Source organism: Mangifera indica, chromosome 2 (genome assembly GCF_011075055.1).
Source record: "Mangifera indica cultivar Alphonso chromosome 2, CATAS_Mindica_2.1, whole genome shotgun sequence".
In the NCBI taxonomy this organism is placed as follows: domain Eukaryota; kingdom Viridiplantae; phylum Streptophyta; class Magnoliopsida; order Sapindales; family Anacardiaceae; genus Mangifera; species Mangifera indica.
Window position 1 is genome coordinate 3,779,068 of NC_058138.1, and position 11,897 is coordinate 3,790,964.

The 11,897-nt window shown below is 33.1% G+C and overlaps 2 protein-coding genes across 2 annotated transcripts; one reads left to right on the top strand and one right to left on the bottom strand.

The window, feature by feature from the left end:
- Nucleotides 1-3,047: 3,047 nt before the first annotated feature.
- LOC123209646 lies at nt 3,048-3,703 on the top strand. The gene is made up of 2 exons (XM_044627772.1): nt 3,048-3,125; nt 3,407-3,703. Exons 1-2 carry the CDS (start codon nt 3,053-3,055, stop codon nt 3,649-3,651), a joined length of 318 nt encoding a protein of 105 aa, XP_044483707.1. The 5' UTR covers nt 3,048-3,052; the 3' UTR covers nt 3,652-3,703.
- Nucleotides 3,704-3,840: 137 nt separating this feature from the next.
- LOC123209645 (ER membrane protein complex subunit 10-like) lies at nt 3,841-8,384 on the bottom strand. The gene is made up of 8 exons (XM_044627771.1): nt 8,035-8,384; nt 7,102-7,164; nt 6,910-7,005; nt 6,063-6,110; nt 5,243-5,314; nt 5,049-5,107; nt 4,717-4,807; nt 3,841-4,195 (listed from the first exon to the last, which is right to left on the bottom strand). The coding sequence occupies exons 1-8, from the start codon at nt 8,350-8,352 to the stop codon at nt 4,037-4,039; spliced, it is 906 nt and encodes a 301-aa protein (XP_044483706.1). The 5' UTR covers nt 8,353-8,384; the 3' UTR covers nt 3,841-4,036.
- Between the last annotated feature and the right edge of the window lie 3,513 nt (nt 8,385-11,897).

Consider the following 11,897-nt stretch of genomic DNA (forward strand, 5'->3'; position numbering starts at 1 on the left):
CAGTCCAATTGCCCCCACTAGCAAAGAAAACATGATTGTGTGCTTACCAACAAGGATTGAAAATGCAACAATCAGATAAATTATCCAAATTATTGAAGGCACGATAGTTAGCAATAATGGGATATGGGATATTTAGCATTAATACAAGCCCCCAATTGACTTACTTAGATGGACCCAAAGAGCACATGACATCGTTCCCTAAAACTAATGCCACTATTGATATTGCCTTTATCCATACATACACTAACAACGAGCACAAACACAAATACAAAAGTTAACGTGTAATCATATGATTAGGTGTTACTTAATCTTTAATTTAAAATCATTCAATCACATTATCGAGTCAACATTTGTACTTGTGTTTGCACTTATTATTAGAGCATAAAATATTATTGCAATTATTATGAGTAATGTTTATATATGTGCACTTATAATAAGCACTTATTTGAATATCACTGATAATGTATCATTATGTGATTGAATATTACTTTTATCCTTAATTTAGATATGAGTGACACTCAATCACATAGTGACACATTATCATTGATACTTAAATTGACAGTTGTTATAGGTGCATATGACATCACTAATTATTATATGAGTAAAACTATATATACAAATATTTTTTACTAATTTATTTATACAAAATGACATCACATCATATGATAATATGATTTTAAAGTAAAAGAAAAAGTAACCAACGACATCGTTTAATCACATATTATCATGTTTGTTTGTGTGGATAAGTTCCAAGGAAATGGTCAAAAATGTCATTTTATTCTTGTTATATAAACCTCAATCCTACCAAATATGGATTAGACAGTAAATTTTATTTATTTATTTAGTATAAAAACCCTTATTAAGTTGTAAACACTAAATATTATGTTGTTTATACCATATTTATCACCATCTTATAAAGTATTTTTATTTATATTTTTTGTACTTTTACTTAAAATAAGCTATTTACATTATTACTCATTATTAAGACTTTGCTATAAATGACAAAGCCACATATTACTCAATTAAATCATATTAATGTTTCTATTTGACATTCTTTTTGCCATATTTATATGTTTTATATTATTTTTTCAAGTTTATATAGAAATATATATTTCTAAATAATTTAGACATTTGTTAATATTAATATCTTTTATTATTGGGATGTGATTAAGAACTCAAAGCTTTTTTTTTAATTATATATTTTTAGAAAAAAAAATGATAGTAATTGTTTTTTTAATGTTTATATTTAGCATAAAAGCAAATATTTTTTAGCCTGATTTGATTTTTCTACTTGATATATAATATTTTTAAAAAGGGGAAAGCTTTTTTATAGAATGAAAAAAGTAACCAAATAAGTGAAAACCTTTTAAAGGGCTAAAAAGTAATTTTGTTTCTTTTTATACGAGTACAAAAAGGATATCCGACATAGTGAGAGAAACATAGAAGAAGAAAAAATCGAGCGAGCAAAGGAAAGACAAAAGCATTTCCGATTTCTTATTAAGGCTGCGATTCGTACAATAACCAGCATAATGGATCAAAGGAGGTTAGTCTTTTATTACCATACATATCGTAGATGCACTTGTTTCATTGATTCGTAAGTAATTTGTTTTAATTTTCGTACCTTTCCTCATCAAACTTTTTACTAGTTTTCTATTATGTTCATACATTTTTGAACTTCTGATTTTTGCAAAATGACCCAACAACCAGTTAAGTTATGAAATCTAAAACATGAAGCGAGAAAACCCAAACCCGACTTCACACTCCTGCAAATGAACTTAAGTGCATACATTAATATTCTTGATATGTCTATATTGAATTGACATACTCTAACCAATGGATTGTTTGGCTAGTCTCTACGAAATTTACAGGTTTGATGGCCAGTTCCACCAAATATGATTCCTTGCAAGACTAAAAACCTATTTATTAATTTTTAACATTTTACCAAAATTCCTTGAGTTTGCACATTACAAAAATTGAAAGTTAACCAACCATTATTAATGACTAACATCTATACATAGTTTATATTTAATGTTAAATAAGAATACTAAATACAAAAGAAAACCCTTTTAGAGAGCCGAAATATAATTTTATTTTTCTCTTTATATTAAAAGCAATATTATGTTTATATAATTTTAATACACAAATAATGTGTCATCATAAGATTGAGTAATTTTATTTTTAATTTAAAATCATCCAATCATATAATAACATATCCTCTGTGTATACAAATTATATATTAAAAGTGTATACACATAATCTTATTATTATATAAAGCATTTGTATACGTATCACAAATTTTTTTAATAAGCTAATTTGTAACAACATCATTCAAAATAATAAAAAGGAATTTTAAGATATATGAAAATAAACCTTCTTCAATACTTAAAAAACCCCTTAAGATTTTTCGATTCATCCAAGATCTCTCCGTTATCATCACTTCTTTGTCCCACAAAAATTATTTTTTCACAACACCACATGTGCATCACTAAAATATTATTGAAAACCAAATACTTTAGTTCTTGTTATCATACATCTTTTTTATAGATCATTGTGTTTTATGTCATAAGTTTCGTATTGATATTACTATTCTTCGTAATTTATGTAACAATATATACTTGTAATTGTAACAGGACAAATTTATCTTGTTCGATTTCTATATCAATTCGAAGTAACGTGCGTTACATCAATCAATTAAGAAGAAGGATCCGAGAATTGGAGCAAGAAGCAATTGAGTTGTCTCAAACATTGAACGTGCTAATGGTATGTCTATCAACAATAATATTATATGTACAAACGGTGGGTACGAACAGATACAAATAAATTGATGTGTTATCATGTGATTGGGTGGTCTAATCATTAAATTTTTTTATAATTTAAAATCATTCAATCATATAACAGCAAGTTAATTTGTTCGTACCTATTAGTACCCAATCGTTTGTGTATGAAATATTATTGATATATCAAATAATTGCCATTGTTAAAGTTAATTTTGAGTGTTTGATCACTAAAATTAATCTTTTCTTCTTTGTAAATTAATCAGGCTGATGTGGATATGTTAATTGCTGAAAATGATGGTCTTAGGGTTCTACAGCAGGACATTGAAGAGGAAGTTCGGATTCAGGATGGTAAGAATTAAATTTTCTATTAAATTATAAAGTGATATATAGGGTTGGATTCCATTTAAACCAAGCCTGTATAAGAATCAGCTTAAGACTGATAAATTAAGACTTTAACTTGACTTAAAAAATAATTTAACCTAAGATTTTATTTGAGGTGGCCAGAACCCGAGTATCCAATCGGTTTAAACTCAATTCATTCAAACGTTCGGAACCCCAACCAAAACTGATCCTCTTCTAATTTAATCATTTAATATTCTTATTATATAAATACTGCATTGGCTTGACAGCTGTGAACCTCGCACTGCAAGACGAAATCAGGGAGCTACGGGTGCTGCTTGCCCAGGATGCTCAGCAACCGCTGCAGCAGCTGCTGGAGCCGGAGCCAGAGCTGGCGCCAGAGCCAATGGATACTATGGATCCAGAACCTGAGCAGGAGCTGATCAGAAACACTGGCTGCAGCTCTCAGCCATCGACGAGTGGAAGAATTGGGGTGGATGAGAATACTAGTCCACCAGAAGCAACAGGGGCATGAGGAAATTAATAGATGAGCCTCTGGTGCATTGTGGTGGCCATTAATTAGGATATAAATAAAAATATTCGTTGGAATAAGATAGAGGAACAAGGCCAAAGCTTTACCTTACCTTTTGAACTTCATTTTAATTTCAAATGTGGAGATGTCCCATATGAAGTTGTTCTTGAGAAATTACAACAAACATCAAAATTCTGCAAATTTTTCCAAAGCTTTGCTCTTGAGAAAGTTTTGAACACAATTGCTAATGGCATTCGATTTTGTTTGAAAATGTGATAAAACGCTAGGCCATGTAGAACACATGAATGAAACTATAATCCCATCTATTGGTCATTCATACCCCCAGGCTAACAATCGGTTATATCAGAAATAATACATGTGAACAAACTTATCTTCTTCTTACGGCAGAATTTGGCCCACGTGGAACAGCAGCTGCTGGCTGCTGTCCTTGGCCACCTGACTGACCTGCAGCCTGTTCTTCAGGCATATTCATGGCTTGCGTCACAGCATTCATGACTATGAGTCCAAGAGGAATCAAGTACATCCACTGAAAAGAAATTAAATGAGAGTGAGAATACAAAGCTTTCACAGACACATTTGACAAAAATCTGCATGAAAATGACATTTGATCAGTTCAGGAACCATATGATATCAGGATCATGCCGTTGAAGTAATTAATAGTACACTCTAACCTATATACACAAATCAATCGGTTTCGTTAGACTAGCTATATGTTGCATAGGTAAGAGGATATCTTGAGCAGTTACATAAGCGCGTTACTAATGCCATACATATCACTTCTCAATACAGTTTTTTTCAATTTCATTAAAATTTCATGTACTGATTCTTGTATACCTGCTATGGTAGAATATTCATGTGGAATTTTCTCAAATTTTGTGTGTATAATACATGATGATGAATATTTTGATGTTGGTTAATCCAATTTGCCTAAAATTCCATACCAGTAGAGACTTATTTCGTTCAGTCCATCCGTTCAATCAGTTCAAGAGCACAGTCAATAGGTTGGTTGGAAATTTGAAGAAAACAATCAAGCCTCTGAATACTCACATATTTGGCCCAGAAAGACCTTTCAGGTGGCGGCAGAACTTCACCCTCTGCATTCTCCCCACCAAGTATATCTTCAGTGAATATTGGAGCTCTGCAACAAATGAAGTACAGCATACTGAAGTAGCATTCAACACAATGACATAAAGAAATAGATAACCACCATTTATATGTATGCATTTTATCTGATCTCAATAATTTCAATTGGACACCCCCGAAGAGTAAATTGATTAAAGCAACAGCTTTCCAGGTTCTTTTGCTAATTCATTTAATAACGCCACAGTGTAAGTTAGCTGGAATGTGGAAATAAAGATTGTGCTATAAAAATATAATACCTTGGCGCCTGCTCAGCATTCTTCAGTACTGTGTGTGAGCTAAAAGACCACTTTGCAGGCTGAAATATAGACAACAAAATGAAGGTAAGAATGAACTCATGATGAAAATCTTCAACAAGAATCACAGCTAAAAAGAGAGGAAATTTAAGCAGTTCTAATTCACTCATTTGAGAAACAAGTGGGGATTTGCTTACAAGTTTCAACTGACGAGGATATGAGCAAGCCCCAAAGGAACCATAATTAACAGCCAAGATATTAACACCTTCCTGCCACAGAAAAGTTTTGAAAAGAGAAAGCATGCAAACAGTTATGGAAATTATAATATCATCCAATTGTAATAGTAATTAATAAGTAAAATATGGAACTTTTGTACAGTACAATGCACATTAAAAACACAAATATACAGTTTGAAACTATACAAGCAACACTATATTTATTATTTAAATTTTCCTTCAGAAAGAGGGAAAATACAAAGAAAATAAAACTGATTTACAATTTCAAAATAGATGAAAAAGATACTAACGATAGCCACACAAATAGTTTGCTTATGAAAATAAGTGTATTATTTTAGGGTATACAGCCCATATATACAAGTATATAGAAAATACCTAGGTAAATCAAGAGTTGAAAACAAAGTCCCCCCTATTCTATGACATATTTTTGTGGATTTTAGTCCACCAACTGATGCATCTCAATCTCTACTTTAATATAGTCTAATAGTTTCTTACCAAATAAAGTTAGAAACAAAGTCTATCTAAATCAAACTTACAAAAGCATTTGATAGAAAAGAAAACACTGATATTAGGAGGTCTCTTACCATCCTAGTCAGTAAAGGTCATATTTTTTTGGTGTTTTAAGAAAATTTCTGACTCCTTTATCAATATATTCTTCATTGCTTCAGGTCGTCAAACATCAGACTTCCAAAAGCAATCAAACTTTCCAAAATAAGGGAATCATGGAATATAATCATCAAAAGTACGGAAAAAGAATAGTAAAATGCAAATTAACCATTACCATGTGTATAACGAAAAGCTCATCCAAACCTTCCCGTGGAAGACATCTCTGAAATAAAAGAAAAGGGAAGTTAGAGCTGTATCATAACTGCGATAAGCATATGAAGATTTTCATTTTCCTTTCTCTTTCAAGGAGTGGGTGGCCAAACGGGAGAAAAAAGAACACAGCCACCACAAGAATACAATAAAAGTAGAATGAGCATAAATGTAAAATAAGGTTAACAGTGTCAAAATTGATATATCATCCCAGGTTAATTTGCTATCAGAACTTTATTATCACAACCCCAAACAAAATATTTAGACCTTCATTGGTGGGAAAGCAAGAAAAATCTTAAGGTTCTTTAATCACATATTGAACTGTTGGAAACATGAAAAATTTTTAAGATTGAACCAAGACAAAAAACAAGAATAGCCATAAAACATAGAATGGATAATGCCATCAAAGAAGTATTATCATTTTGTTGGAGTGTTGACATGGAAGAGTGTGAAACAAGAAGCATCATCTGCCTTTAGATAGAGCATAACTTCGAGCGACCACCTGCACAATATCTTTTAAGGAATACATCCCTTAAACTGTTCTTCTTTTCTCATAACATATGAAATCAGTATCAAATAAATACATATAAAAAAATCTATCCCGTAGACTACTACATTTCTTGGACAGACAAATTAGGAAAACAACTGACAAATCAGAAGATGCCAGTGCCAAAAGACAAATGAAACAACAACGTCACCAGCAAAACATCTTGTAAATTAATGCAAGCACATGAAATCATAGTAAAACTTAATTGGCTAACAAAAGTTAAAGTATTTGAAGATAGAGCAACGAAAATTAATTGTCAACTTACCGCCTTCACAGAAGAAATAATGTAATCCCTACCAGGAGGGCTCAAAGCATTGGATGGTAATCTTATCCTATAGAAGTCATCATCTTGCAATAGCTTCTGCAAAAACAGTACAAATATGTTTCAACATTATAGGATGCCAGCCTGTCAAGAAGCAAAGAAAGAAAATCACAAATTTGGAGAAAGTTAAATTACTTCAAATTTCTCCTTCTCCACTTCTGAAAACTGATTTCTTGAAAACCGCAGCTTTGTTAGAGTCTGTCACAATAATTTCCACATCAATCAGAAACATCCACTTTTTTTAATCTAATAAGAGAAATTACAGATTTGTAACAGTCAATAATAAAAGAGCATTAAAGCCGGACATGCTCATTTCAAATAATTCACTTAAGATAATTTCTTATCAATAAAGGAAGAAACAAAGGACAGCATCACTAACATTTCATGAAGAGCCACACCTACAATATCTCCAGTCTCTCTTTCCCTCTATCCTCTCACATGGAAGCGCTTTGAGGAAGCAGGAAATTCATGGATTTCAACATGGTAGATAACAATGAAGAATAGAAACCTAAACCCCATGGGATCAAACCATATGCCAACCACCCCATTAACCTCTGTACGTTTACCTAAAAACACTATTACAAGGCCTGATCTAACTTTTTTTTACCTCTCACTCTCCCTCCCAAATACCCAAATCACTGACCATTGTCTCTTCATTAAAACTACATATTATTGTAGGACTCCAAGGGTCTAATTTTCAAAACCCAGAACAAAACCTAGCTTAAATTGTACATCTGTTGTCAAATTTTACTCACAATTTTACTGCAAAAACAGTAACATTTGACCTAAGTAACCTTACCAGCCCAATTATAACCGTTGCATCAAGGTAAATTTTTTTAACCAGTAACTTAAGCAAGCCAAAAACAACATAGCATCGCCTCCATATTTCCTACTACTAAATTTATTAATTAAGTTGACATTTCTATGTTACTAAAATCAGGATCCCAGTAACGGTATCGTGATTAATTCAATTACCACAGCAATTTCTCTCTATACCAGCACGACAACTACAGTGAGCAAAAAACCACAAAGGAAACAGAATAAAAAGACGTAGCGCGCGAGACAAACCTGGCCACCGTGGCTGGAAGTCTTGAGGCGAGCAGAGAAAGTACCAGCAGGTGCGAAATCGGAGTCACCAAGAGCATGTTCAAGGGAGAATTGGATCTTGGAGTCCGAATCCGAATCGGAAAATCGTTTCCTGGTCGCGGTGGTAGTGAATCGAGTGGCGGCCGGCTCTTGGGGCTTGGCGACCTGAGGCTGGACGGGCTGGGCCCCGCCTTCAATGCCGAACTCCTCGTCATCGACGAGAAGCTCGTCGGATTCGAAAGCCGAAGAAGAAAGGAACAAAAGAGTTAAGAAAAAGGCCAAGAGAGAGAGCTTCGTCATTGTTTTGCTCTTTTATTAGCTTCGTTTAAGAGAATGTGCCTGTCTTTTATACAATCCCTTAGACTTGATGGCCTTAGTGAGGGGAGGGCATTATTGGAATTTCACTTACTTTGACATTGTCACAGTCAAATGGAGGCTTGCTCAACTAGTAGGTCATATTTATGGGTCAAATTTGTGATTAAGTTTAACTTGAATTTATATTTTGAATCGATGGTTTTATTTATTATTTAGATAAAATAATATTTTGTCAATGGACCATAATTCTGAGCTATGAATCATCTATTTGAACCACAAATTCAAATTGAAGTAAGTTATAAATTTGAACAACCGATTCAAACCATAAATTCATATCAAATTCAAACTAAGAGTTGAATTATTTTTTAGGCCAAAAAACTTGTTCTCACTTAAGGTATAGTAAAAACTGAAAATTCTACCTTCTAACTTTTAAAAAACCTAAAAACTCATCCATAAGATAATTTCTATTAAAAAATTTTAGTTAAGATTAAGAATAAAACCGTTATTTAGTTAAAAAATTAGAGTTTTATTATATTTTCTTTCCTTAAGTTTAAAAAACTCAAAATTTTCCCACCCAAAGTTTAAAAAATGACAATTTTTCCCTTAGATTTTTTCCTCTTTTCTCTAACGACAATATGCCATCTCCGATCGTCAATTGTCCTTCTCCTGTCTTATCTCTCCCTCCCAATCTCTTTGCCTTTTCTCTCCAACCACGAATCGGCGTCCAGACAAAGAGAAATCCAAGCGACTTTCATATGAAAATCTACATGATTTTTGTCGTCTAGACAACTTTTGTTTAAAAATCTAGACGATTTTCATCTAGAGGACTCGTCTGGAAGCATCATCATCTAGACAAAAATCATTTGGATTTTTAGATAATTTTCGTTGATCCATGGCCAAAGAAAAGGAGAGAGACTGGAAGGATAGATAAGGTGGGAGGGAGGAAGGCTCACTGGAGAAAAGAGAAAAAAACTGTAGGAAGAAAATTGCCACTTTCGAAGCTTTAGAAGAAAATTTGGGGGGAAATTGTGAGGTTTTCAAATTGAGGGGGGAAATGTGATAAAAGTTTAGTTTTTAAAATTTTTTTAGTTAAATAACAATTTTACCCCTAACACTAACTGAGATTTTTATATAGATATAGTGAAGGGTAATTTTGGTATAGATGTGTGTAATAAGAGTGAGAGAGAGGGTTTATATAGATATGGTAAAATGTAATTTTAGTATTTTAAAAAAAGTTTAGGGCATTTTTGCTTAGAAATAAGAAAATTGGGCATTTTTGCTTATGAATAGGGAAATTGGACATTTTTGCTTAATGGATGGGTAATTCAGCCATTTAATATAATTTTCCTTAATAAAAATTGTTTCATAAATGGGTATTTAAGTTTTTAAAAGTTGAAAAGTAAATTTTAGGATTCTACTATACCTTGGGTGGGAACAAGTCTTTTGACTTTTTTTTTATTCAAGTCGAACTCGAATAGTTATTAGTTTTAACTCAACAAACTTAAATCAAACTCAAGTGAAACTATTTTTTATTTGAATCAAATTTAAGTCAAACTATTTTTTGATTGAGTTAAACTCACACCAATAAATGTTTAAACTCAATTACAATTGTATCCACCTCTACCTATAACACCTAAAAAACAATAAAATTATGCATATATAATTTGAGTAGACAAATGATATGTCTATCATGTGATTCGATAATTTTAAATGGTCAAATGAGTATTTCCCACCCAAGGTTTAATGCAAACTCAATTGCCTGCTATTAATTATCAAAAATCTAAATACCCACCGTCTAGTAAATTTTGTTGTTATTATTAAGGGTAAAATTGTTATTTATCAATATATTTAAAAAAACTAAAAATTTATTAAATTTTCTTACTAAGTTTAAAAATCTAACAAAATTTTTCTCACCTAAAGTTTGAAAAAGGGAGAAGGACTATTTCCCACCCAACTTTTGATGCGTTCTCAAAATGCTACACACGCTAGATAAAAATCTAGTTTTCCCACCCATGAGCCGTTAATGTGGATGGTTTCTGTTTGCTTAAGGATAAAATGTCCATTTTACCCTTGTTAGATGAAATGACAAAAATACCTCTCTGTAAAATTCATCCCAAAATTGATGTAAGGGTTTTCCTTCACCCCCCTTAGGTTTTAGAAACTAACATTTTACCTTACCTAAAGTTTTTAAACTTTGAAAACTAACATTTTCACCCCCAAACCTAGGGTTTCCAAATTTTTCAAAAAAACAGCCGCCCCCCATAACTTTCAAAACTAGCAGTTTCACCCTCATTCTTCAACTTCATCTCCCGACGTCGTCTCCGGCGTAGTCACCTGCCTCCTCCTTCTCCTGGTGTGACGGCGGTGGTGGCCGAAGAAGGAAGAGACGGAGATCTCCTTCTCCTGGTGCACGATGCGACGAAGAGACGGAGATCTCTTCGTCACACAATGCGACGAAGAGACAGAGATCTCTTCGTACACCATAGGTCTCTCTTTGTCGCTCCACCCAGACGACGAAAGATGACTCTTCGTCGCTCGTCGCGTCGTCTAGACGCTATGCGAAGGACGACGAAGCGTCGTCCTTCGTCTGTTCTTCCAGATCTGGACGACGCTTCATCGTCCAAATCTGGGCGACGAAGGGTCGTCCTTCGTCATCCTTTGTAGTCGGAGATCTCCCATCGATCGATTGCAGCGACCGTCCGTGGTGGCCGGAGAAGGAAGCAAACCCTAGGGAGTGAAATTAAACTTTTCAAACTTTGAGGATGGGTTAGTTATTACTTTTTAAAACCTGAAGGGGGAAACGGTAAAATTTTAAAGTTTTAATGTTTTAAATAGTAAATGACGATTTTGCCCCTGTTCCTAACTGAAAAAATGGATGGTAGTTTGGTCATGGGTGGGAAAACTGGATTTTCATCTGGCGTGGGTAGCATTTTGAAAACGCATCAAAAGTTGGGTAGGAAATAGTCTTTCTCCCTTTGAAAAATCAACTTTTTTTCTAAGAGTTTTTCTAGCCACCACTGTTGGTGGTCAGAGACGGCAACGACTGTATTCTCCCTCCCTCCTAGGTTCTCTTTCAATCAAGTTTCATTTCCAAACATCATTGACTGATGATTTGAAATGTCCTCTTATAGAGATGAACAATTCATCTTTATTAGCCAATTTTGTCAATTGATGATAGCTGAAAATGGAGCACGATTAAGAAAGAAGCCAGGAGGGAGAGAGAATGTTGTCATCCCCTTCTCCAACTATTGGCATGGTGGGTAGGAAAACTCTAGAGAAAAATATTGATTTTTCAAATTTTAAATGCGGAAACTTTGTTAGATTTTTTAAACTTGGGGGGGGGGGGGGGAATGCAATAGACATTTAGATTTTTAAATATATTAATAAATAATAATTTTACTTCTAACAATAACAATAAAATTTAATAAATAATAGATATTTCAATTTTTGATAATTAACTGGTGAAAAATAGGTTTGCATTAAACCTTGGGTGGGAATTTGTCATTTGGCCATTTTAAATTAAGCACATT